This window comes from Apus apus, chromosome 26 (assembly GCF_020740795.1).
Source record: "Apus apus isolate bApuApu2 chromosome 26, bApuApu2.pri.cur, whole genome shotgun sequence".
Lineage (NCBI taxonomy): Eukaryota > Metazoa > Chordata > Aves > Apodiformes > Apodidae > Apus > Apus apus.
In genome coordinates this window covers 5,412,796-5,438,753 of record NC_067307.1, presented here as the reverse complement: position 1 = coordinate 5,438,753, position 25,958 = coordinate 5,412,796, and the positions used below count along the sequence as shown (strand labels likewise).

Sequence of the window (25,958 nt, the reverse complement as noted above, 5' to 3'; positions counted from 1 at the left end):
GTTTGAGACATGGCTCCATGTCAAGCTCAAGAGGTTCAACAAGACCAAGTGCAAGGTTCTGCACGAGTTGGGGCAGCCCCCCCCCCGTACCAGCACAGCCTGGGAGACGAAGGCATTGGAAGCAGCCCTGAGAAGAAGGACTTGGGGGAATTGGGTGGATGAAAAGCTGAACATGAGCCAACAATGTGCACTGGCAGCCCAGAAAGATGTCAACCCAAAACTGGGCTTTAATTACCAGCAGCATGGCCAGCAGGTCAAGGGAGGGGATTCTCCTCTGCTCCACTCTGGTGAGACTCCCCTGCAGGGCTGGATCCAGCTCTGAGTTCCCCAACACAAGGAGAGATCTGCTGGACTGAGACCAGAGAAGGCCACAGAGATGATCCAGCTCTGCTCTGGAGACAGGCTGAGAGAGTTGGGATTGGTCAGCCTGAAAAAGACTCTAGAGAAACCTTATTGTTGCCTTTCAATACTTATAAGATAGAGACAGAGTTTTTAGTAGGGCCTGTATTGACAGGACGAGGGATGATGGTGTTAAACAAAAGGGGAGGAGAGTCAGACCCGATCACAGAATCACCAAGGCTGGAAAAAGACCTTTAAGATCATCAAGACCTGACACCACCACATCAGCCAGACCATGGTACTAAGTGACACATCCAGCCTTTCCTAGAACACCTCCAGGGAAGGTGCCTCAACCACTTCCCTGAGCACTCCATTCCAATGTCTCATCACCCCCTTTGTGAGGAAGTGCTTCCTGATATCCAACTTAACCCCCCCCCCGGAGCAGCTTCAGGCCACGTCCTCTTATCCTGTAACTGGTTGCCTGGAAAAAGAGCCCAACCCCCACCTGACCACAACCCCCCTTCAGGGAGTTGTAGAGTGAGGAGGTCCTCCCCAAGTCTCTTCTTCTCCAGACTAAACAACCCTAGCTCCCTCAGCCTCTCCCTTTAAGACTTTCCCTCTAATCCCTTCACCAGCCTCATTGCTCTTCTCTGGACCTGCTCCAGCACCTCAAGATCCTTCTTGAACTGAGGGGCCCAGAACTGCACCCAGGACTGGAGGTGAGGCCTCACCAGTGCTGAGCACAGGGGGAGAATCACATCCCTGCTCCTGCTGGCCACACTATTCCTGATACAAGCCAGGATGTCATCAACCTTCCAGGCCACCTGGGCACACTGTTGGCTCATGTTCAACCAGGTGTCAACCAGTGGCTCCCAGGTCCCTCTCTGCCAGGCCACTGGCACCTGGCAAGAAACTGTTCATGCTGCAGGTAGTCAGACACTGAAACTGGTTGTCCAGAGGGGTAGTAGATGCCCCATCCCTGGACACACACGAGGCCAGGTTGAACAGGGCTGTGAGCAACCTGATCTAGCTGAAACTGTCCCTGCTCCCTGAAGTGTGGCTGGGTTTTCAAAGATCCTGAAGGTACACACCTGCCCCCACAGGCTCCCAGAAGGAAGCTACCTACCAGGACTAAGAGCTCATGCTGAATATGCCCTTCTCCCACTGCCCCTCCTCAGCCCCCAGTGGAGCCCAGCTCCAGAATGAACCCCCCAGGCAGCTGTGGGGTGTGGGGAAAAAACAGCTCTGGGCACAGGCACAAGTTCCAGGGTGCTCCAGGGATAAGTGTTCCCCAAACTGGCAGCACCAAGTTCCTCCCAGAGCTGGGTATCCCAGCAGGAGTACTTAGGTGGCCCTGCAGTGGGAACCTCCCAAACAGGGAATACTGGAGTCTGAATGCACCTAAGCACCCTCAAACTGGAAACACTGGGATGCTAGGGCTGGGTACCCTTACATTGGGAGCACTGGGACCCTCCCAGTCTCTCCCATCACTACAAACACTGGGACCATGTTCCCAGCTCAGCCCAGATCAGCAGTCACTGTTGGCACCTACCGACATACGCCCAAAGGTGGGGAGCATACCCCTCCCATGCCTGAGGGGAATGAGTCACATCCTAATTTGCAACACCAAGAGGCCCAGGGACCCCAGGTTCCAGTTGTGGGCACCTGGTCACTCTGGACCCCACTGCAGACCCGTTGCAGGGGCAATACGATGGAGTCCTCATGGCCATCCGCCCCTTCCCACCCAGCCTCCCACATCAGGCCCCACTCAGGAACGGGGCAGGAAGGTCCGCTGTGGTTTAACTCGTTTTATTCACTCATCAAGGTAACTGCAGCCTGGCCAGGCCGTGCCCGTGGGACTGAGGCCCAGCAGAAGCGCAGCAGTAGGTCAGGATGGGGCGGGACGGGGTGAGCTGCAGCCGGCACTCTGCCCGGGCTGCCAAGGAGCGGTCAGCGGGGCCGAGGAGGGTTCAGGAGAGCTGCCCGCAGTCGGTGATGGTGATTTTCTTGCTCGTTTTGCCGTCTTTGGAGCCGCAGCGCTCCATGGCCTCCACCACATTCATCCCCTCCTTGACGCGGCCAAAGACAACGTGCTTGCCATCCAACCTGCAGGAGAAGCAGCGGTCACGGCTGGCACCTACCAGCCCCGTGCAGGGACCTCAGCACCAGGCCGGGTGTGTCTCAGCCCGGCAGGGATCCCCGAGCTCACCCTCGCAGCCCCCGGCTCACCATTCGGTTTTGGCGGTGCAGATGAAGAACTGGGAGCCATTTGTGTTGGGGCCAGCGTTGGCCATGGACAGGATGCCAGGGCCCGTGTGCTTCAGGATGAAGTTCTCATCAGGGAACTTCTCCCCATAGATGGATTTGCCGCCAGTGCCGTTGTGGCGCGTGAAATCGCCGCCCTGCAGAGAAGTGGTGGATCAGGTCACAGGTGCAGGAGAAGACACTTGAACCAGAGGCTGCAGGCAGGAGGCAGAGCTGCCTTCCCACCCCAAATCAACCAGCACCCGCTCCCAAAGCCACCCTCCTCCCACAGCAGGAGCACCACACACCTGGCACATGAACCCAGGGATGATTCTGTGGAAGCAGGACCCCTTGTAGCCAAATCCCTTTTCACCGGTGCTTAAGGCACGGAAGTTTTCTGCAAAGGAAGAAGAAAACCACCATGAACAGCTTGTTTTACCCGGAATAAGGGAAAACACTGGGGGGTTTTGTGCAGCCACAGTACGACCAGTGCCACTTTACCAACCTGCTGTCTTGGGGACCTTGTCTGCAAACAGCTGCAAAGAGAGAAGAGGCTGTTAATCAGGTTGGGGTGAAGACTGGTTTCCCCCTTGGCACATCCCCTGCCCACAGGGTTCCCCCCTCCGCGATGCTTAGAGCCCTGGGATTCCCTCCAGGAGCTGCAGAGCATTCCCTACCTCACACTTTTATCTGGAGGCATCTGGAAACTCTGAACTAATACACACGGCATCCAAAGCAGTTTATATATGCCGCATGTCCCAGGAGCGGGGCAGATGTGCACTCATTCCGCTGGCAAGGATTAAATTAAAAACCTCTTTGCTCATTTCGAGCCTCTCCAGGCAGAGCACACTGCCACCTCCCAACGACTCCGGGAGGATTTTGGGCAGCCAGGAGCCATCTGCATGGCGAGGTGCTGCCAGGCAGCAGCGTGCTCCCCGCGGGCTCTGCGGCAGCCGCAGCGCAGCCATTCCAGAGCTCGGCCCTCGGGATGCTCCACGCCCCGGTTTGCCCGCTCGGCGGGGCGCTAAATTCTTTGCCTTCGCAGCGACAATCCTGCGGCGATCAGGTTGCCGCCGGCCTCTCTCCCCGCCGGCCTGAATTTTCAGACCCTGAAGCAAAACGAGCGCCCCAGAAGCATCCCCTGGAGAACGGGGGCGCCAGACAAGGCTCGCTCCGCGATACCGGGCGGCGCCGGGGGCTGCTACCGCCCACCGAGGCGCGGCCCTGCTGCGGGGGCATTGGCACAAAATGGCGGCGCGAGCAGCGGTGGCCCCGATGCTGCAGCAAGGGAAGTCGCCGCACCCCCGCCCCGGGGCGGAGCGGAGAGAAGCCCCCCAGTGATGTGGGCCAGGCCCAGCCGGCAGGTGCAGGGGGCCGCGGCTTGCCGGGCTGGCCTGGGGCGGATTTCCCCGCGGGCGGCGGCACGCCCTGGGCTGGCACTGCGCCGCCACTGCCCGGCCGAGTCGGGCCGCATCCTCCGCCCCAAAGCGGGGCCGGGGGCTGCGCCGAGGCCTTTGTTACCTCCCCGCCCAGGCTGGGCAGCCCCAGGGGCCACTGCCCCCACATATCACTGCTCCCCTCCCCCACTAGCGCGGGAGCCGCGGCCACGTGGAGGCGGAACGAGCCCCCCACACGCACCCGCCCGCCCCCCGCCCTGCAGGTCCCCACCGCCTCCCGCCCGCGCAGGCGCGACGCCCCCCGCCACCCCACAGCTCCAGTGAGGAAATGGCGGCGGCGCCGTCGGGCCCCCTCCTCAGCCCATCCCATCCAGCCCAGCTCATTTCTCCCCTATCCCGCCCCCCACCTCAAAGGTTACGCGGCCCAGGGGCTCGCCGCTGGCGGCGATGTCGAAGAAGACGACAGGATTAGCCATGGCGGGACGCGGCGGGGTGGGAGCGGGGCGGCAGCAACAGCTCCGTCAGACGGGCGCGGCACAGCAGAAGGAGACCAGTTCCCCGCCGCCACTTATATAGGGCAGGGAAGGGCCTGCCTCTCTGCGCTGTACCCGCCAATAGCCGCTGGTCTTGAGGCGGAGTGGCGGGCGGCTCCACCAACCGGCAGCGCCGCACTTGAAAGAGAAGGGGGAAAAAGCGGAGGCGGGGGGCGCGCGGACCTGGCGGCGGGGCAGGGCGGGGCGCGCATGCGCCTTGAGGGCAAGGAAGGCGGGGGAGGGGGCCGGGATGGGGGCGGGGGGCGCCGGGAGCCGAGCGGGGGCTGGGATTGTGCGGGGCAGGGAGGGCGGGAGTGAGGGGCAGGGCCAGGGGTGTGAGGCAGGCCCAGGGGGCTGCGGGGAAGCCGGGAGGTTGGCTGTAGACCCCTCGGATCAGGGCGTGCAGGGCCCGGAGCTGCAGCTGTGGGGCAGCCCGGCCCCACTTCCACATCGGACGAGCCCCCGAGACACCCTGGGCAAGACCCCCGCCCCCGCCGCGCTGCCGGCGGTGCTCCCTGCCCTGCCTGCAGTTAATGATTGATGGCGGCGGGCACGGTCCGCTGCCTAGCTCGGCCGCAGCCGCCTGCAAAGAGACAGAAACCCTCCAGCCACCCAGCTGGGATCCCCTGCCTGGGTGGGGAACAAAGAACCAGCCCTACAGCGAGGTGATGGACCCGGCATGGCCGGGGGTCAAAGTGGACCTCTCCAGATCATTCATCCTGCTGCAGGTGACCCTGTGTTAGTAGATGACACAGAGGGTTGTCTTCAGGCAGGTTTTGGATCTCTTCAGCCGACTCCAGAGAGCCCCCTGGGCAGCCTGCCCCAGGGCTCTATCACGCTCTAAGTCAAGTTTTTCCTGATTTTAGAGACCTTCCCATGTTCTAGTTTGTGCCTATCACCCCTCGTCCTGTCACTGGGCTCCACAGCAGAGTCTGACCTCATCCTCTGGACACCCAGCCTTCAGGTATCCGTAAGCGTTGATGACGTCCACTCTTCTATAGGCTGAACAGCCCCAGGTCTCTCAGCCCTTCTTCATACAAGAGATGCTCCAGCCGCTTGCCATCCTTCAACCCTTCACTGGACTCTACTGGGGAGCCTTGACCTGGACACCATGCTCCAGAGGTGGCCTCAGCAGGGCAGAGCAGAGGGGCAGAACCTCCCTTCACCTTAATGCACCCTAGTACACCACCAGCCCTCCTGGCTACATGGGTGGCTCCTGGTTCACCTGGTGTCCTCCCAGATAAGGAACCAAGGGGGACATTTTGGGGAGAGGGGCACTGTACCCTGACCAGTGACACACACAAGCCCCGCTGAAATGAAATCCTTTAATAGCCAGGGAAAAGGAGATAGCACAGGGAGCTGGGGGGGATGGGAGGAGCAGCATGGGGCATTGAGGGGCTGAGCTCCACACTCCCCAGCTGGGTGTGTGTGTCACGGGGAAGCAGCAGTGTGTACGCATGGACACGGGTGCGGGCCAGCCCCACAGCAACGTACTTGCCTTTAAATACGGGGGAGGGGGGGGGGAGGGGGGCATGGAGAGCAGTAGTGTTTCTACAGTATGTACAGCCTTGTGCTTCTAGGGGGGCAGAGCTGAGCCCGTCCACCTGTCTGTCCCATGGCTTCCCCTCTGGGGAAGGCCCCTTGTTTGAGGGGGGGTTCCAGCTCTGTGGTGGGCAGAGGTATGCCCACACTGCCCCCTCCAGCCCCACGGCGGGGGGTGGTGGGGAGGCGAGGGTGGCTCAGTTGCTCTCAAAGAGGGAGAGGAGGTCATCGTTGCTGCTGCTAGGGAGGTCAGGGGGGCCCAGGTAGGAGAGGAGCTCGTCGGGGTTTGTCAGCTCGGGCAGGAGCTGGGGGCAGCAGTATATCACCACCAGCCCCCACCCCCCAGCTTCCCCTCCACCCCACAGCAGCTCGGGTCTCCAGCTGGCAACAGGATCCCCAACCACCCCCCCAGGGTACTCACATCGAGGGTGGGTTCTGGCCCATCGCCTGTAGTGCCAGGGAAGGGGAGTTCAGCAGCATGGGCTGGGCCAGAGGGACCCAGAGGGGGCCGTGTGGACGCGCTCCGGTGGTGCAGAGGCTGTGCCGGAGGGGGGTTGTGCAGTCCTGGCTGCACCGAGGGGTGGGATGGCTCCATCCGCCCTGGCGGTGGCAGCTGGAGGCAAACAGTGCAGCAGTGAGAACCTCTCTCCCTCCACTGGGATCACCCCAGGGAGACATGTGGGGCAGCCCCCCCAGCCCACAGCCCAGATGACCTGTGCGGGGAGTGGGGGCTTCTCGGGGGCCAGGAGGCTGCCGGGGATGTCAGACTGGTAGGAGATGGGGGGGGGACCTGGTGCAAAGTCGCTTAGCGTAGTTGACCCGGGAGCTCCAGGGGTGGGGAATGGCTCGGGGAAGCCCCCAGGGGCTGGAAAGCTGGAACCTGCAGGAGGAAAGGAGCTGATTGCACATGGAGGGAGGGCATGGGCAGGGCCCAGCCATGTCTCCTCCGGGGGCCCCCCGTACCCGCAGAGCCGTAGTCGGAGGGAGCAGCCACTGGGGGTGGTGGCAGCGCTGGGAATGGCACCGAGCTGGGCCCCAGGGCTGCGATCATCTCCATGATGTTGGGCAGCACCATGTGTGTGGGACTGAGGGTCCGGCAACGCTTCAGCACTGGCCCCTCTGGCTCCTCCTTGACATGGAGGTCAGGTTTGACTGGGACGGGTTTCCAGCTGCAGGTCGGGTCTATGGTGATCTCCTCGTGCTCCGAGCTAGGGGCAGCAGGAAGGCAGTGGGGTCTCAGGCGTGGGGGGTGAGCAGTGTGGCTGCACGGCCCCTCAAGGGTGGTGCCAGCCACAGACATATGGACTGGAGACACTTACTTCTGGATGTAGATCAAGATGCCCAGCATGTACTGGTCCACCTCCAGTCCCTCCAGCAGGGCTGTCTTACTGCAGGCAGGGAGAGGTGGGATGAAGGCAGCAGAACCCCACCGTAGGCAGGGAAACCCAACTGTGGGCAGGGAAACTGAGGCACGACCCTGCTGGGCCCTCACTCACTTGCAGACAGGGCACCGCCACGTCCCCCTCTCACAGTTGAGCTGCAGGTAGGACTCAAGATCGAAGCACTGTGGGGAGAGCAGCAGCTGAGCTAGGGTGGGGACACAGGGGGTACAGCACAGGTGGGGGGACACTCCACAGCTCCTACCACCCCCACCTGTATATGCCGGCAGTCGTGGCCCCTAGCTGGGAGCTGGATCCTCCGGAAGGTGATGGGACACTTGAGGGACACCTTGATAGCCGTCTGCTCCACACCATCCTCGCCGTTGGGCCCCGGCGTCCCTGGGATGGTCCCACTATTGAAGTTGCGCTTGACTGGGGGAGGGATAGGGGCACCCAGGGTCAGAACCAGGACACCAGAAGTGGGGGGGCACCATGGTGGCATCTGGTGCCCCATCACCCTGCACCATGCTGCAGCACCATGTTGCACCCAGATGAGCATGTCCCCTTCACAGCAGGCTGCACCCCTGGACCGGTGTGTGTCCCCCTACACTGGGGTGTCCCACACACACCATGCTGCAGCCTAGGACCGGGGTTCCCCTCCCCCAGTGGTGCTGCAGCCCCCCCCACGCTCACTTTTGGTGATGCAGTGCTCAGCAGGGAGCAGGCGCTTCTTGATGAGTCCCTGCAGCACTGAGCGCACCGAGGGCCGGTGCACCAGCTGCAGGACAAAGAGATGGGACTGGGGAGAGAAAGACAGGACTGAGCTGTGGCCCCAGCCAGGCTCCCCCCACCTCAGGGCACCCCAGGACTCACACAGCAGCAGGCAGTGACGGTGATCTGAATGGTGTTCCTGCCGGGCTGGCAGACATGCTTCAAATAGAGTGGCTTGTGGGAGGTCTTGTTGTCACCACGCTCGATGGTGAGTGGCGTGGCATTGACACTGACCTGCACAGAGGCCGGCCAGTTGGTGTTCATCTGCCGGTCCTCGTGGTGGTAGCACTTGAACTGCAGCTCCAGGTCGGGCCTGGCAGGGCCGTGGGCAGGGGTAAGGGCAGAGGTGCTGCAGGCAAGCCACTGCCCCAGGTGCCACCATGCCAGGTCCCACCATGCTTGAACCAAACCACGTACCCACCACCCCAGATGCCCCCGCGCCAAGCAGCACTGTGCCACATATCACCATGCTGTGCCAAGCACATGCCATGTGCCATCATGCCAAGCACCACTGTGCCGTGCTGAGACACAGCAGGTACCACCACACTGTGCCATGTCCCACTGTGCCCTACAGCAACGTGCTGTGCCAAGCCACACCAAGTACCACCACTGTACGGCCCTGTGACACTCCACACCATGCAGCACTGTGCATGCCAAGCCAGGCACCACTGGGACAAGCCACATAATTTACTGCCACAGAGCAGTGCCAGGCTGAAACATACCATGCAGTGCTGTGCCAAGCCATACCACATACCATGACACACTGCAGCACTGTGCCAAGCCACGCCATATAGCAGCACACAGAAATGAGCCCTGCAACGCAGCACTGGCACCACACCATGCCATGCATGCTATGCCATGCCAGGCTGAGCAGCATAGCATCGTGCCATGTTGTGCCAAGCCACACCATGCTGTGTGTGCCAGGCCCAACAGCACTGGATGGGGCCATGAGCAGGACACTGTGCCACTCAGTGCCAACAGACGCCGTGCAGCCCCGGCCCCCTGCTGCTCCTACCTCATCATCAGGGTCTTGTAGACGGAGTCACGCAGCTGGAAGACGTGGTTGCTGACAGCCAGGTTGTGCTGCAGGCGGAAGGGCTCCAGAACCACCCCATCCCGCACCGGGAAGGTCAGTCGCAGCTCCTCCCCCGGGGCCGGCCCTGCTGGGAGAGCGTCACCAGGGACCCCGGGCCCCACAGGGACGCCCGGCAAGCCCCACCCACCACCGGCAGGCAGCACAGCCCCCAGAGAAGCCTCTCCCCATCCCTGTAGGAAGCCCCTCCCAGTGCCCAAGACTCCACCCACTCCATGATCCCCCTCCCCTATGCAAGCTGCTCCCAAAGAGGCCCCACCCCCAGAGCAGAAGCCCCTCCCCACTGAGCCCCCACTCTTTCCTAAGCCCCTCCTACTACCCATAGCCCCGCCTCCTTCACAGGAAGCCCCTCCCACTGCCTCAACCCACCCTCTCGTTGAGCAGTGCCCATGAGGACCCTCTCAAACCTTGGCAGTGCCCACACCCCCCTGCACTGAAGCCCCTCCCTTTTCCTTTGCCCCCTCCCCAGATTAAAGGGGCAATGGCAACTGGCTGCCAGCAGTGGGGCCCACAGTCGGTGCCTCAGGTGGGGTCTCTGTGCTGTGGCACCCTTGCAGCCCCCTTGTCCCCAGTAGGCACCCACCTGGGGGGGATGGGTGCAAGGAGGTGATGCTGGGTTTGATGTCCGGCAGGAACGGTGACTTGACGTCCTGACCCGAGGTGGCGTATGGGGGAAGGCTGCTGCCCGGCGTCATGGGCGGCGTGGGGTTCCCAGCCAGCGGCGAGCTGGAGTAGCCCGGCAGCGCCCGGCCCGCCTGCCGAGGCACCATGCAGCCTCAGCACCTGTACCACCCTCACCGTCCACACCACCCACCACCCCCGGCCAAAACTCACCCCGCTGACAGCTGCCTGGCTGTAGGTGCTGAAGCTGGTGTTCTGCCCGTTGAACTGCTCAGCTGGCTGTGGGAGGAGGGTCCTGAATGTTGGCACCAGGGATGGCAGACTCCCCAGCCCCCTGCCCACTGTACCCTCTTCGGTACCTTGTAATAGGGTCCAGTGTTGCCTGAGGCAGAGAGGTACTGGCCCATGCCTTGCTGCAGCCTGTGGCCGGGGTAAGAAGGGGACGGAGCGGAGGGCTGAGGGGTACTGGCAGTGTACTGGGCACCAGCTGCAGCATACTGCCCGCCCTGAAGGTACTGCTGTGCCGGGTATCCCTGTGGGGCCGGGGGTGTCAGTACTGGCAGGTGGAGGATGGTCCCGGCCCACTGCAGCCCCACCGGCGTGGGTGCTCACCTCGCTGGAGTACGCACGCTTCAGGCTCTGGCGGGGGAGCTGCTGGCTTAGGGGGGGACCGGGGTAGGCGTGCTGGGGCACCCGCTGCCCACCATACAGGTGGCTGGTGCCAGGGGCCCGCACAGGACTCATGCTCATAGGGGAGACACTGGAGGGAGCCATGACACCTGCCATGCCAGCAGGGCTCATGGCAGAGGGGCCACGGGGGCCAGCATGGGGCAGGAACTGGCTGCTGAAGGGCTGCCCTGTGCCCATCTGCAGCATGGAAAGAGGGGGGTCATGGCGGGGCAGGGGCAGCTGCTGGCTTCCCAGCTCTGCCACCCGTCGCCAGGCTCTTACCGCACCAAACTGGCTCAGCTCCTGGCTCTGCTTCTCCTGCAGTGCTGCCACCGTCGCTGTGGCTGTGGCCGTGGCTGTGGCAGCAGCAGCAGCCACGGCAGCGGCGGCAGCTGCCTGGGTGAAGTCAGCAGCAGGCCGGCTGGCGTGTGAGGGGAGCCCCATTCCACTAGGGCCACCAGGGCTGCCGGCGTAGCTGCAGGACAAAGAGATGGGGAAGGGGTGCACAGCAGCCCCCCCAGGAGGACATGTGCCCAGGATGCGGGGCACAGGACCAGCCTCACCTGGGGGCAAAACCTGGCCCACTAGAGTAGGTGCTGCGGCCATAGACACCTGGCTGCACGTAGCCCTTCCCAGGAGCCCCCTCAGCGAAGGGTTGCTGTGGCAGGAACGGTGGCGAGCTCATGCCTGAGCCGGTGCTGGCCATACCAGGCAGCAGCGGGGTGCTGGAGCTGCTCCCTCCAGGTCCCATGGGGCTTCCAAAAACCTGGGGGACACCATGTGGAGGGGGAAAACAGCGAGTCAGGCGGGGGCAGCCATGGCTGTCAGCAGGGGTGTCTCCAGGGTGGGGGACAAGGATGCTGTGGGTACCTGGCTCTGGGAGGTGTTGCTGACCCCCCAGACGGTGGTTACCACGGAGAGGGATCCCGCCGGCTGATTGGTGCTTGGTTGCCAAGGAACAGCCTCGTATGCAAATGAACCATCACTAGAAAGAAAAACAAATTAATTAAGAGGAAGGACGAAGGGATGGAGGCCAAGGGGGACTGCGGGAGCACCCCCCGGAGGGCCAGGGCTCACCCGTGGGGCGCGGGAGGCAGGGTGGGTTTCATGGGGTTCATGGAGGTCATCGGTGGCGGGTGGGCACGGGTCGGTTCCTCCAGGGCCGCTGCGGGCGCTGCGGGACGGTGGTACTGTCACCGTCCCTGGAGCTGCTGGAGGCAGAGGGACGGCGGGTGAGGGGGGGATCCCGGGGGGCCCAGAGCCTGCAAGGCCCCCTCGGCCCCTGGACTGGGTGTTCAGCCCTGCCTGGCACAGGGAGCAAGGCGGGGGATGTCCGTGGTCCCCCAAGGAAACCCCTCGTGCCGGCCCACGGCGGCTTCCCCCCGGAGCCCCTGAGTTCGCGGGCACAGGCCTCCCCTCGGATCCCGGGGCACCGACGCCGTGGACACAGACCCCCTCCCACCCCTATTCCCCTCAGGCCTGCACCTGGGAAAACCGCGGGGACTTTCCTGGGCGAGACCCGTGACGGGGGGGACGCGGCTCCCCCGGCATCGCTCACGCCCCCGCCAGGGGTATTTCCAGCCCCGCGGGGGGAGATCCCAGCTCACCCAACGACGGTTCCTTCCCGGGATGCGGGGCGGGGGCGGGAAGGCACCGCGCAGAGCCGAGCCTGCCCCGGTCCCCGGGAGGTGCCAGAGCGGAGCCACCCTCCCCGTGACATCGCCCCCGGTGGCATCGCGGGGACAGGCCCCCTCCCCAGCCCCCGCCTCCATCGCCATGGCAACCGACCCTGGACACAAAGGCGAGGGGGGAGACTCGGGGCCGTTACTAGGCGCGGTGTGGGGCTGCGCACAGGGACCTCCCCGTCCCGTGTCCCCGGTCCCTGTCCCCGTCCCCTGGTCCCTGCACGCACTCACCGTCGCGAACGGCCCAAAATGGCCCTGGCGGCGCCGGGCGCGCGCGGCTGCGCGGAAGCTGCGCGGGATCTTCAGCGCGCGCGCGGCCGCGGCTCCATGGCGGGGGGGGCGGGGCCGGGCGGGGGGCAAGGCCGAGCCTGGCCGAGCCGAACCGAACCGGGCTGTGCGCACAATGGGGCCGCGAGCTCATCAGTATGCACGGCCCCGCCCCCCGACAGGCGCGGGCAGCCGAGCACCGAGAGGGAGAGCGAGAGGGAGGGGCGGGGGATATCGTGACACGGGAGGTCGTGTGTGACCGTGCGTGGGACAAGCTCTGCGTCAGCGGCTGTGACACGGGGCGTGACGCGCATGTGACACCGAGGTGGGAGCGGGGGCTGCGCGTTAGGGCGTGAGAGCACACGCGTGTGCAAAAGCAGGTGTGACATAGGGTGGAGTCTGCATGACAGGTGCCTGTGACACAGGCACCAGCGCCAGTACATGAGCACACACCCATGTTTGGGAGCAGGTGTGACGCGATGTGCGTAGGGGATGGAGCACAATGTGAGTGTAACAGCGGCGTGGGCCACCTGTCACAGCGTGTGACAGCACACAAGGAGGTGTGACATGGTGCGTATGTTCAGGGCAATGAGGTTTGACACACATGACAGGCACCTGTGACACAGGGTGGTACAAAGGGCTGCGTGTGACATTGTGTGAGAACGTATGTGCAAGGGACAGAGCCCGTGCTCAGGTGACAGCCTGTGTGACCATGTGTGTGACCGTGTGTGACCAAGGTCCCCACTGATGTGGTCCCACTTGGAGAGATCGCACATGTGTGCAAGCTGCCAGGGTTGCGTTGTGACCACCCACGGCCATGGGGCCATGGGGAAGCCGAAGTCAGCTGTGGCCAGGGGCCACCCCCCATAAAGGAACCCAGCTGAGTGGGGACCCGAGGCTGGGGTGGGTGGGGACAGAGGGGACAGCACCGGCAGGAGGGGTGGCCACCTTGTCTCTCTCCCCCACAGAGACAAGTGCAACACCAAACTGGGAGAACTGGGAGGCAGTTGGATCCATTGCTCTGGAAGCCCCCAGAGGAGAGCCCCATGGGAGTGGGGGTCTCGCTTGCCAGGGGGTGCAGGTGGCAGCTCCAGCCCCTCTGGCCCACCAGGACGCTGCACCCACGTGAGCGGCGCAAGGACTGCAGGCAGTATGTGGGGTTTCACAAGGTCTGTAGTTGAGGGAGGGGAGAGGAGAGCAGGGGACAGACAGACAGACAGATGGACATGCCGCTGCTGGCGCTCAGGCCAGGTCCTTGAAGGCGTCGAGGTTGAAGGCTGTGTCCAGGAGCCGCTGCAGCTCCGTCAGGTGGGTCTTCTTGTTGCCAGTGGCAGGGGCAGCTGCCGGCTCTCTCCCTGCATACCTGTGGGAGCAAAACTGGGGGGTGAGGCAGAGTCTGCATCCCCCAGACCCTCCCCACCAGTATCATGGTCACTCCCCAGTCCCTACCAGACAGGCTTGGCGCGGTTGATGGTGGTGCGGAGCCGAGGTTTGACGTAGTCGTAGTAGCCCTGGTTCTTGTGCTCCTCCTGGCACCACACCAGCTCGGCAGCTGGGTACTTCTCGGCCTCCCGCTGCAGGAGGTCAAAGGGGAACGGCGAGAGCTGCGAGGGACATGGAACAGGGTCACGGGGGTGTCATGGGGGCCGCACCATCCCCAGCCGGCCTGTGTGGGGGTGGCTGGAGCCTGCTCACCTGCTCCACCCGGGTGATGGCCACGTCAGCCTCCATCTGCCGGGCCTTGCGCTCACGGGTCAGGTCATAGTAGACCTTCCCAGTGCAGAACAGGACCCGTTTCACCTGCTCAGGGCTCTGGGCCGCTGGGCCGCCATCAGGAATGACACGGAGGAAGTGGGTGCCTGCGGGGGAGAGGACGACACCGTCACCAGGACACCATGCTGGCAGCCACCCATGTGCCCTGCCAGCCTGGGCTGAAGAACTGAAGAGGCAGAGCCAGGCTAGCTGGTACTGAGTCCAGCTCCCAGTACAAACCATCATGGTTCCGTTGGACCCAGGGCTGCCAAACCCCAGCGGGAAGTGGCTGCCGATGGAGGAACCACCACGGCAAAGCCTGGAAAACTGTGTCACATCCCTCCAGGTCGCCAGACTTGGCACTGATGAGGGGTGGGTAGATGGCTGCAACCATCCCCGTGCAGCCACAGCCCAGCCCAGCCTGGCACAGCCCAGCATGGCACAGCATGGCACAGCCCAGCTCGTTGCCTCAGTGCTGCAGGATGGCCGCCTGTGTGCTATGCTGCCATCACAGAAGCACAGGAGCAGCATCAGCCTTGTTCAGCTGCTCTTCAGCACAGGGTGGCTGTTGCCAGGTGGACTTTACCCCCCAGCAAAGGGGGACTCCTGTTCTTCACCCTTTGTCCCACAGAGTGGTGCTGGGGGAATCAAACACCACCAAGTTGGGCATACCTGGAAGCATGTCGTCGAAGCTGGAGCGGGCTTCAGGGTGGCGCAGCAGTGACTTTGGAGTGAAGATTATCAGCTGAAGGAGAGAGAAAAGGCAGAATAAGGTATCCGTCTCAACAGAAACACCTCCCTTGTGAGCAAGAGCCAAGGCACCGACCTGCGCCCCCTCATCCCAGCACTGGAGCAGCCCAAGATTTGCTTCCCACTCAGCTGCTGTGCACTGCCACATCAGGCACTGGTTCCCACCAGCACCAGCTTCCCCAGCCAGGGTTTCCCCTGGGAAGGCTGAGGTGCTGTGGGGACCTGTCCATCCCCACAGCCAAAGCTGAAGGGTGCAGTGGGCTATTTCTCAACACCCGTTGGTCCCAATGTCTCTGACCTCCCTGAGGAGCACAGGGGAGTTCAGCCACCCTGGCCCACAGGAGCCAGTGGCAGTCCAACCAATCCAGCCCTAAGCACCCAAGAGGTCCTTGGGCAGGGCAGGGGCAAGCTGGCCATGTTTGCTGCTGAGGTGCCAGAACAAACCCTCCCAAGTCCCAGGTTTGGCAGGGACGTGGCGCTGCTGGCACTGACCGGTTTGCGGAAGGGCAGGAGGATCTGGCGCCGCAGAACGTGGAAGAAGTTGGCTGGAGTGGAGCAGTTCACAACGATCCAGTTGCACTCATAGAGCTGGCGCACGTCAAAGTCATCCAATTTCTGCCCCAGCGAGTGCGGGATTGCAAGAATCACAAGGTGCCTCTCGACTCCACAGCCTGGGCAGCTGGGGGGAGCAGGACCCAGTCCCCTCCCTCCCTCCACTCCCCCTCTAGAGCTCACACAGACCCACAGAGACCCAGGAGAGGCTGCAGGTCTTTGCCCCACTCCTCGGGGCAGCCCGGGGGTGGGCAGCAGCCTCCTTGTATACTGCTTTTGGGGCCACTTCAGCCTCAGGCTGCCCAGCAGCCCCCAGGTCAGCCCCTTTTCCCAAACCTCCCGACTGCAGCAGGAGCCCAGAGCATCCCAGCCTCCAGCTGCCAGTTCCATGACACCACCCCAGCGCCAGCATCATGCAGAGCCCAGATGGGTGTCATTGCTCCCCTCCCCATTTCCAGGCAGCAGTGGGAGCTGGGAGGGCCAGGCTGAGCCCAGAGCTGCCACCACTCACAGGGAAGACGTCGGGGTCATCATTGCACATCTGCAGGAACCGCTCCGGGCGGGCAGAGGAATGCTCGGGACCCTGCAGGGAGCAGGCAAAGGAGTGTGAGAGGGGGCAAGACTGGCATGAGAGGCCAATGCCAGGCACAGCTGTGCCATGAGCAGTGCCACCTGCCACCACTGCCCTCGGCTCTGCTTCTGGTGCTGGCCAGGCAACTTGAGGGGGGAGGGTATCCTTACCATGCCCTCCATGCCATGGGGAAGCAGCAGGACAATGCCATTCTGTCTGACCCACTTGGCCTGCCCAGGACAGATGAACTGGTCGATTATGCACTGAGCAGTGTTATGGAAGTCCCCAAATTGGGCTTCCCAAAGCACCAAGGCATTGGGGCTGGCCATGGCAAAGCCCAGCTCGAATCCTGAGGGATATGAGTGAAGCAAAGGGGTTATCCTTCTGGAGTGGCCTCCCCCCAGGCAGCAGGTACAGACACCCCTTGCTCACCCAGGACACCATACTCCGACAGAGAACTGTTGCAGACAGTGTACGGAGCCTGGTTGGGCCAGAGATGGTTCATGGGGATACAGGTCCTCTTGTCTACATTCTGATCGTGCAGGACATGGTGGCGATGGCTGGAAGAAAGGAAAGCTTGTCACCCTTCAGATCCCTTCTGGAAAGGCTAGAATGGCCTTTATGGCCACCAAAAGCCCAACTTTACCTGAATGTCCCCCTCTCAACATCCTGGCCACTCAGGCGGATGTGGATGCCCTCCTTGAGCAGGGAGCCAAAGGCCATGTACTCTGCCAGGGCCCAGTCCACTGTCCGGTTCTTCACCATCTCCCCACGGGTTTTCAGAATGCGGCTCAAACCTGCCCAGACAGAAGCTGGTTCCAGAATCTGGTTCACCAAAGGCACAGGAGGCCACTTGAATGACACCATCTCTCTCTGTTCCACAACCTGCCCACCAACTGACTGCAAATGCCTGGGGGCAGAGGAATGGACCCATCTCTGCCAGGGGAATGAATAAGGGATGGAGAATCTGGGCTGCATGGAAGGATCAGCTCCAAGGAGGGGTTACTTCTCTGTTCGCTTCCCTTCATCACAGGTCCCTCATGAACAAATTATCATAGTCTCAGAAGGGTTTGGGGTGGAAGGAACCTTAAAGAACATCTAGTTCAAATCCCCCTGCATGGACAGGGACACCTCCCACTAGACCAGGTTGCTCCAAACCCCATCCAACCTGCCCTGTAACACTTCCAGGGATGGGTCAGCCACAGCTTCTCTGGGCAACCTAGGCCAGGGTCTCACCACCCTCATGGTAAAACATTTCTTCCCCTTGTACAATCTAACCTTCCCCTCTTTCACGCTAAAACCACTGCCCCTTGCCCTGTCACTACAGGCCCTGATAAAAAGTCTCTTCCCATCTTTCTCGTAAGCCCCTTCAGATACTGGAAGGCTGCAGGAAGGTTTCCAAGAGCCTTCTCTGCTTCAGACTGAACATCCCCAACTCTCTCAGCATTTCTGCACAGCAGAGCTCTGCCAGCACTGGGGTCATTGTTGTGGCCTCCTCTGGACTCACTCCAACAGCTTTAAGTCTGTCCAGTGCTGAGGACCCCAGAGCTGGACCCAGCACTCCAGCTGGGGTCTCCTCAGAGGGGAGCAGAGGGGCAGAATCCCTTCCCTTAACCTGCTGGTGATGCATATTGAAGCACTGTAACAGATTCCTTCCTTCCAGGCCATGTTCCAGCCCTAACCCACATCTTCTCTGGAACTAATGCCCAGACTGGCACAGCTTCCACAAGCTACTACCTCCATGGATAGTGAAATCCTCCACTGGCACAGAGCTGGCCACTTGACCAATGTGTGTCAAGTCTGCTTCATTCAGACCAGTGGAAGGGCAGGTCATGCTCCGGGGCTGGCCATCCAGTGTGAAGAAACCTGCAGGAAGAGAAAGAGTCTGCCCATGCCTGGGTCACCAACACTCTCAGGCAAGGGTGGGGATGCCAGGAGTGGAGAGCACCAAGCCACCTCCCCACCAGAGTGATTTACTAGAAAGGAGCTGCCGGGGCCCCAGAGAAACCTGGATCTCTGCTAGGATTCTCCACAATGTCACCTGACTTACCAGGCCAGGGTGAGTCCAGCCAGTGCTTGATGTGCAAAATCTTTTCATCCTTGGATCTTGCATGGGCCTCCTCACAGATCTTATCATACTTGGCAATTTCCTCCTGAAAGGCAGAACCAGAAGTGGAAAAGCATTAGTGAGGGGTGTTCAACCTGGGGCTTCATGAGCTTGCAAGAGCGCTGGTGGGCACAGCAGGTCCCACAGCAGGGGGAGCCTTGGAGAGCAGAGCTGCTGCTAGAGGCCGCTGTCCCCCACAGGACAGCTCTGCTGCCCTCTGAACCATCAACTCGTCTCCAACCCTAAAGCTGCTGTGAAGTGGCACCAATGCAGGGAGGAGCCAGCAGAGCGCTGCCAGGGCAGCAGAGCTCAGCCAGGAACCCTGCCTCCGATAACCCCCCGCCCTGGCGAGCCCCAGTGCTGCCCAGCCCAGCTGTCCCAGGGGTTGGTGCCATGGTCGGAGAGCCATATGGTCCATGCTGCACTGGCCACAGGGTGATCCCTGAACTGGGATCACCTGTCTGTTCTCGTGCTGTCCAGAGCTGGCACTGTTCAAGGATGAGCCTCAGCTTCCAACCCTGTTGCCACCAGGTCTGCAGCGCTCGCCCAAACCTAGCACAGCTCTGCCACCTCTAGGTGACACGCACAAATGGGCCCATCACATCCTTCACACCCATCTCAATCACACGAGTAGTTTTCCCCAGAGATGCCGCCTACAGTTTTTCTCCAAGGCCCCAGGTGACAGTACCTCATACTCCAGCTGATTTACTACCCCCTGAGAAATCAGCAGCTCTGCATATTTCTGTAGCACTGGCTTCTGCTTCCGGATCTGTTTGTACATCAGAGGCTGTGTGAACATGGGCTCATCCATCTCATTGTGACCATTGCGCCTATAACAAACCTGCCAGGAGGGGAAAGAGCCTTTGAAAGCAGCAGCTCCAGAAGTGGTCAGAGGTACCCAGGAAGGGCCCAAACAGCTCAGGAGGGATCCAAACGTGTCGTCCCTGGTGTGAGAGGTGAGGGCAGGCTCTGTACAGAGACAACGTTGCCTCTCCAAGTGCCTTGTTACCTTGCTTTACATGACCTCCTCCCTCCCTTCCCATCAAAAGGGCCAGACAAGCCCTGAAAAGAAGCCTGAGCTTTCAGGAGATGCATGCCAAGAGGTATTGGTGAGAATCCCAAGCAGAACCACAGCTTTAGGATCAAGCCTTGTGCCATGTTTCTTACCAAATCCACCACCACGTCCTTATGGAATGTGCTTCGCCACTCGGCTGCCACGTTGCACACGTAAACAACGGCTTCTGGGTCATCCGCATTGACGTGGAAAATCGGGGCATTCACTACGCGGGCAACATCAGTGGGGTACGGGGAGGAGCGTGCCATGCGGGGGTCTGTTGTGAACCCAATCTGTGTGGAGTGGAGGGGACACAACCAGCACATTGGTGAGGGTCTGGGACATAGCTCTGCTCCACCACTTCTTCTTTGGACATTGATCATAGAACCATCCAACCCCAGACTGGTTTGGGTTGGAAGGACCTTAATGACCATCCAGTTCTATCTGCTGCCATGGGCAGGGACACCTCCCACCAGCCCAGGTTGCTCCAAGCCCCATCCAACCTGCCCTTCAACACTGCCAGGGATGGAGCAGCCACAGCTTCTCTGGGCAACCTGTTCCAGGGTCTCACCACCCTCACAGGGAATAATTTCTTCAGAAGATCTCCCCTCTTGCAGCTTGAAACCACTCCCCCTCATCCCATCCCTCCCTGCCCTTGTCCAAAGTCTCTCCCCAGCTTTCCTGTGGCCCCTTCAGGTACTGTAAGGTGCTCTAAGGTCTCCCTGGAGCCTTCTCCTCTCCAGGCTGAACAACCCCATCTGTCTCCAGAGCAGAGGTGCTTGGATCATGTTCATGGCCCCCATGATGCTCAACCTGGCTTGGTGCAGGGCAGCTGCATTTTACTGGCTCAGGAAAGCACCAGGCAAGACCACATGCAGCTCCAAGGGCAGCTTGGCTGCTGTGGCCAAGATGGGGGTTCCTCTACCACTGCTCTCCTGCAGGACAACCTGCCTGTTCCTGTGTCCCCAGCACTGTCCCCATCCCTGCACCTGGGTCCTCATCCTGCTGCATCTGTGGGGACAAGCTGGTTCCAGTGAAATGCCTCTGGTTTTGGTGGAGACAGAACAGAGTGGCCCAGTGGGGTCTTGCACACCAAGCATCAGGTTGGGCAGCCTCTGCACCAGGCTGGACTCACAAGCTGCTGCTGTTGAGTAGCTAGGTAGAAAGTACCTGCTGTTCCTGGGAGCATGGTTCATGCCAGGAACACCAGATGGGAAACAGCTACTGCCTGCTTCCAGCTGCCATCTAGGCCTGAGCCCACAGAGGACCCCCGGCTGCAGAATCTTTGCTCCTCACCTGGTTGTTCACCACAACATGGACAGTGCCATGGGTGGTGTAGGAGGGCAGGTCGCTCAAGTGGAAGGTCTCATACACGATGCCCTGCCCAGCAAAAGCAGCATCTCCATGCAGGAGGATGGACATCACCTGAAGATGGGAAAGCACGGTGGTCACGGAGGGCTCTGTGGGGATGGTGGGCAGGGGCAGCTGCCAGAAAAGGGCACAGTCTCATTCGCATGAGCTTTCAATGTTCCAGAAAGGACACGGAGCAGCTCATCGAGGAACTTGATGCTTTCCCAAGGGATTGGAGTGGAGCCAGCCATGGCACATGCACAATCACTGGGGAGGAGGCTGTGGCCACCAGTCCTGGCCCTGGGCAAGGGTGGCACACTTGGGTCACCACGATGGGACAGTGGGACAGAGTCCCACTCCCAAACATGCATTTCAAAGCAAAGCTGCCTTCTGACTGGGGAAAGATGAGAAAAATTACCCTTTCCCCCACACTTTCACCCCAGAACATCTTCAGGAGGGAGTCAGGCTGGGAGCTCACTCCAGCTTCAGTGACACCCTTTTGTCTTGGTGCCCAGGGCTGGCTGGGGACATGGCCAGTCAGACGAGGTCAGAGTTTGTCTATTGATATCCAGCCCCCGGGGTGTAGGAGAAAGGGAAGTGGTTTTGATCTCACCCTTCCATTTCTTGGTGTTGGGACAGGTCTGCAATGAATCAGACCACAAACCAACTCTCCCCAACCCGCTCCCTGCCTCCTCCCCCACCTGGGTGCCAATTCCTGCTGCCAGCTCCAGCTTTCCCAGCCCATGAATATCCCTGGTCACATTAAGATACTTCAGCTTGAGGCTCCTACTGCCAAGCCCCCTGCATGCATCTCATTTCACTGCTGCCCAACCATGGGTTTGGAGTCTGCTTCTCCCCACAGCCCAGCTGAGCCAGTTGATCAGAAAAGGGAGCAGCAATGAGAGCTTAGGGTGTCCCCAAAGACAGCAGGGAAGGATGAGGGGGCAAAGTCATGGTGACAGCAGGGGAAGGAACACAGCAAACAAAAACCAGTGGGTTTCTTCACTTTCCCACCAGCCTCCTCATACTTCACTACTCACCTTCTTCCCTTCTGTGTCCCCACAGTAAAACTGCTCTGCTTTGGTCTTGCCTTGAACAACAGGATCAGCTGCCTCCAAGTGAGAAGGATTTGCCACCAAGGAAAGGGTGATGTTTCTGTCGGTGACACGGTTAATCCGCCGGTGGTACATTCCCAGATGGTATTTCACATCCCCAGAGCCCTGTTGAAAGGGAGAGGAGAGTCACCACCAGGAATGTAAGCTTCTTTGGGGGCACAGAAGGAGACCTGAGGTGGGGCACCGCTGGCCGAAGGGGCTGGAGGAAGGGGGAAATTTCTGGAGGCACTGGCAAAAAGCAGCAGGCACTGACTTCAGGAGCTGACAAAGCAAAAGTCACCTGTCCCACGTGCCAACAAACCCCAGACACACACAGAGCCCTCCTAGGGGAGGTTGTAGGTGCAGGGGAAGAAGCAAGTGTGGTGGGTTTGAAGAAGACACTGGAAAACAGAGTAGGTATAACACCCCTGGCACTGCTCACAACATGCTGCCCTTCTCAGTCCTGGCATATCAGCTGCTGCTTCCTCACCCCAAAACCCCACCTGAAGGGCATGGGGAGCTAAAGCCAGCCCGGCCCAGCTTCCCAAAAGCCAAATCATCCTGGCTAATCATGTGGAGCACAAGTGTATCGCAGTGACAGAGTCTGCAGCACAAGTGGTTCCAGCTTCAGGGCTTCTGGAGCTGCTTTTGGGCCCCCTCTGGGGACCAGGGGCTCTGCAGGGGCACAGGCCAATCCCTGCTCCTGGCTGCCCTCTCTGCACCTCCTTGCTCACCCCAAGGCTGCTTTACACCCATGAAGAGCCACTAACCACCCAGTCTGTGCCAGGAGCATTAGCAGCAGCCAGGACACATGCCACCACAAGCAGTGTCACAATCCAGCTAAGGCTGTACAGCCATAGCCTTCAGGGACTGCATGGGGACAGGTGACAGCAGCCTGCTACAGGCAGAGGAGGAGCCTTACCTCATCAGCAGCCTCCAGCTTGGAGTCGAACTGGCAGAAGATCTGCTCCAGCTCTTTCCTGATCACGTTGGCAAGAACATTCAGGCGTCCCCTGCAAAAGCAAGAAAATTGCTGGCAACCAGCAGCACTGGCCTGGCACTTAGTTTTGAGGGTGACCTGCCATCACTCCTGTCACACAGAGGAAGTGCAACAACCCAACAGCTGCAGGGTCACCTGGGGAGGGAGCTCTGTGGTTACACCCCAGAAGCAGAGCGTGGAGCCCTCCACATGGGGACAGACCAACTGCTGCTGCATCACAGCACTGCTCTGCAATGGGCAGGTCTAATACTGCTCTGGGATCCCAGCTCTTCTGTTCCAGGCACCAGCCCACTCTGGATGAATTTCCAAAGGAGTGGGAACTGAAAACACGGTGACAAGAAGAGAGCAGCCGTGGCCTGAGATCTCCAGCTGAGGTTCACCACTAGCTGAGCCCAGTCAGGCCATGGCAGAAACCAGTGTACCTCAGACCCCCCAGTATCTCCCCCTCTGCACTCCCTGCACCACCATGGAGGGGAGCAGGGTTACCTGTGGGGCATCCCCATGATAACATAGTCCACTCCCTTCTCACTAGACTTGTCAATAATGGTCTTCAAGGCTGGGATCAGCACTTCACAGCCCTCCAGGCCAAAACGCTTTTCTGAAGACCACTTGCGATGCAGGAACTCCTCAAACCTGGAAGGCAAAAGGGGAGTGGAAGCAGTGCCAGGGCTGCAGCTGGGAGCAGAGACCAGAGGAAGGACAGGGACCACGCTGAGGGAGCTGCAGCACCTGTGATGCTCAAGCAAGCATCACTGCAGCCTGACAGCTGTCCCAGTCACTCCAGTCTCCTCCTGCAGAGTCCGGCCAGCTGCTCCCCCACCCTGACACTGTGCTGCACTTAAATCTTATTTTTAGACCTTTGCTTTCAAGATCATCCATGTTCTCAGGCTCTTTGCCAGCCCCTGAGCCTGCCAGCCCAGCAGCTCACTGGCGTCACCCTGCTGATTAAGCTGACCATGACAATGACATCAAGATGTGACTCAGGTGGTGACAGCATCGTTTCAGCTGCGAGCACCAAGTGCAGCAAGGGGAGATCAGGGGAAGGTGAAGCCCCTCCAGGTACCTGGTAGAGCGGACCAGCCTGGCCAGCAGCGTGCGCTTCTCCTCGTTGGTGAACTGCATGATGCCTGGTGTCTCAAACTTCTGCCGGATCCACTGGCACTGCTCCAGGTCATTGATGAACATGAACTCCACCCCGATATGCTGGCAGTAGGCCATCTGACCCCCAGGAGAAGGTCCATGAGACAACAGCTGGAGCTACAGCCCCTCCACACCTCCCGCAAGACACGCACGTGTGTGATAACAGGTGGGCCACAGGCTCCTTCACTGTTTCCCCCTTCAGTGAGACAGCCCTCCTGCCCCAGTGGAGACACAACCATCCAGCCTGGCACTGCACCACACTGCCTGGACATAGGCAAACCCTGCCTGGACGTGGGCAAAGTGCAGCTTGTGAAGGCAGCCGGGGGGACCAGTGAGTAGCACCAGCCCTGCACCAGCCCCATTTTGTGAGCCTGGTTGGAGCTGTTCTGTCCCCCCAGAAAAGGGGATGCTGTACAGGATGGCCTGAGAAGCTGTGGGGCAGCTCGGACAGTGCACATGACCCAGCATCAAAATGTTTCATTCTCATTCCCTGAGGGGCCCAGGATCAGACCCTCAAGTCCTTCATAGCCACCCTGGAGGCCAGATTTTTCCTCTTCGTGGCATCAACTGTCACCAGGTCCACAACCCACTTTGTATGATGGGGAAAGAATCCAGAAAACCTCCCCCAAAAAATAAGCAGCCCATTCTTGCAGCTTATCTCATCAAGATGTTGATGCAGCTTTGCTTGTCCCAAGGTCAACCTATCCCAGAAGAGACATGTGAGCGAGTCTGCAGCTTGCCTGGGAGCCATCTGTGCTCTCAGACCAGGTAGTGCAGGGCAACTGCAAGAAGTGGAAGTGCCAGCCTTTAGCTGGAGCTTCTACACCAAGACCCTGCAAGGGGCCACCATACAGGGCAGCAGCACAGCAGCACAATATGGAGGGATCTCACCTGCCTCCAGCCCAGCCCCATGCTCTCCCAGAGCTGTCTCCAGCTTTAAACTGTAAAACATCATTGGAGAGGTATCTAAAACCACAACATTTAGTTGCCTGGGGTTTGTTCCATCTTGGGTAGCCCAAACATGTTACCCTGACACAGTGTTAGGCTGGAGGTGGTCAGAGATGAGCAGGTAATGTGGAGCAGCTGCTACAAATGGGTCAAGTGCTGAGGAGCAGCTCCCAGCCTGACAAGCTTAAAACAGTCCAGTTGTGCCAGGCTGGGGGCAGCAGTGGAGCCCAGGACCTCCCAAAACGCAAGGACCACAGCCTCAGACTGCCAACGGGTCTGGCACAGCCCCCCCTGCCTCTCCTCACCTCCAGCCGGCGGATGATTTCCCGGAGAGGAAGAGCAGATTCGTTTCCACCGATGAAAGTGGTCGTGGGCAAGTGGAAGACCTTGTCCAGGTCAGATTCATCCAGTCCATAAAAGCCTGCAGGATTTTTCACGGGTGGGACAAGCAAAAGCAAGAGAGAGAAAGAAGGGGGACAGGGGGACACCAGCAGGCAGGGATCAGGTGCATTTAGGAGAGGTGGGGAGGGGACAAAAAAAAAAAAAAAAAAAAAAAAAGGCAGCATAAAACCAAAAATAAGCATGAAGGAGGTTTATATGGATAAAAAACAAGCAGTAATTAAACAAAAAGACATTAAGCACAGGACAAGGTTATTATGAAAGGTCATGTAGGAAACAAACCACAAAGCAATATTTATACACATGTAAATTGGTAATTACAATCCAGGGTGACAGTCGGGAAAGTTGTAGCCCCAAGAACACAAAAAATACACCACAGAGTATAACAGAGGAGAGAGAAAAGAAACAGAGGAATTGAAGAGTCACCGAGAACCACCGAGATGTCACCACATGGTGGGAATTAAAAATGAAGAGTCAGGATGGAGAAGGAAATGGTTAAAACAGACAGACCCCAAAGAGGAAGAGAAAGAGAAGAGAGAGAAAATGGCATCAGGCGATGGACTCTCCTGAATAGCTCAGCCCGGGAGTGGGGCAGCCAGCCAGCTCCACGGGGGGTGCTGCCCAGACCCCCCCTCGCCTGATTAACAGTTTTTCAATGAGTTGGCTCAGTCTCTGATCAGCAAACCCTCTGCTTTTCAGTG

General features: G+C 60.2%; 3 protein-coding genes across 9 annotated transcripts in view; all 3 read right to left on the bottom strand.

Moving 5' to 3' along the window:
• Positions 1-2,132: 2,132 nt before the first annotated feature.
• Positions 2,133-4,537, bottom strand: LOC127394700 (peptidyl-prolyl cis-trans isomerase A). The gene is made up of 5 exons (XM_051640828.1): positions 4,388-4,537; positions 3,089-3,119; positions 2,892-2,980; positions 2,569-2,741; positions 2,133-2,445 (listed from the first exon to the last, which is right to left on the bottom strand). The coding sequence occupies exons 1-5, from the start codon at positions 4,454-4,456 to the stop codon at positions 2,310-2,312; spliced, it is 498 nt and encodes a 165-aa protein (XP_051496788.1). The 5' UTR covers positions 4,457-4,537; the 3' UTR covers positions 2,133-2,309.
• Positions 4,538-5,824: 1,287 nt separating this feature from the next.
• ZMIZ2 (zinc finger MIZ-type containing 2) lies at positions 5,825-11,796 on the bottom strand. Of its 4 annotated transcripts, none has more exons than XM_051640825.1 (18): positions 11,666-11,796; positions 11,459-11,573; positions 11,152-11,354; positions 10,871-11,063; positions 10,532-10,786; positions 10,279-10,452; positions 10,133-10,198; positions 9,882-10,053; positions 9,221-9,368; positions 8,308-8,518; positions 8,128-8,233; positions 7,709-7,866; positions 7,552-7,619; positions 7,375-7,443; positions 7,019-7,263; positions 6,769-6,935; positions 6,477-6,668; positions 5,825-6,360 (listed from the first exon to the last, which is right to left on the bottom strand). In XM_051640825.1, the coding sequence occupies exons 1-18, from the start codon at positions 11,713-11,715 to the stop codon at positions 6,253-6,255; spliced, it is 2,700 nt and encodes an 899-aa protein (XP_051496785.1). In that variant the 5' UTR covers positions 11,716-11,796; the 3' UTR covers positions 5,825-6,252. The 4 variants fall into 4 exon arrangements, with proteins under 4 accessions (XP_051496785.1, XP_051496786.1, XP_051496783.1 ...); XM_051640826.1 differs by having other exon boundaries at positions 9,221-9,365; XM_051640823.1 differs by having other exon boundaries at positions 10,532-11,063.
• Positions 11,797-13,695: 1,899 nt separating this feature from the next.
• Positions 13,696-25,958, bottom strand: part of OGDH (oxoglutarate dehydrogenase) — a 34,256-nt gene continuing 21,993 nt past the window's right edge. For all 4 annotated transcript variants that reach the window (XM_051640772.1, XM_051640774.1, XM_051640771.1 and 1 more), the window contains 19 exons: positions 25,164-25,279; positions 23,834-23,988; positions 23,257-23,403; positions 22,693-22,783; positions 21,717-21,896; positions 20,623-20,751; positions 19,440-19,619; positions 18,961-19,113; positions 18,216-18,318; positions 17,903-18,031; positions 16,812-16,962; positions 16,598-16,725; positions 16,336-16,514; positions 16,106-16,177; positions 15,535-15,657; positions 14,965-15,037; positions 14,236-14,399; positions 13,990-14,144; positions 13,696-13,903 (listed from right to left, as the gene is read on the bottom strand). In XM_051640772.1, the coding sequence (XP_051496732.1) occupies positions 13,783-13,903; positions 13,990-14,144; positions 14,236-14,399; positions 14,965-15,037; positions 15,535-15,657; positions 16,106-16,177; positions 16,336-16,514; positions 16,598-16,725; positions 16,812-16,962; positions 17,903-18,031; positions 18,216-18,318; positions 18,961-19,113; positions 19,440-19,619; positions 20,623-20,751; positions 21,717-21,896; positions 22,693-22,783; positions 23,257-23,403; positions 23,834-23,988; positions 25,164-25,279 (2,549 nt within the window). In that variant the 3' untranslated portion in view covers positions 13,696-13,782. The remainder of the gene's footprint in view (positions 13,904-13,989; positions 14,145-14,235; positions 14,400-14,964; positions 15,038-15,534; positions 15,658-16,105; positions 16,178-16,335; positions 16,515-16,597; positions 16,726-16,811; positions 16,963-17,902; positions 18,032-18,215; positions 18,319-18,960; positions 19,114-19,439; positions 19,620-20,622; positions 20,752-21,716; positions 21,897-22,692; positions 22,784-23,256; positions 23,404-23,833; positions 23,989-25,163; positions 25,280-25,958) is intronic.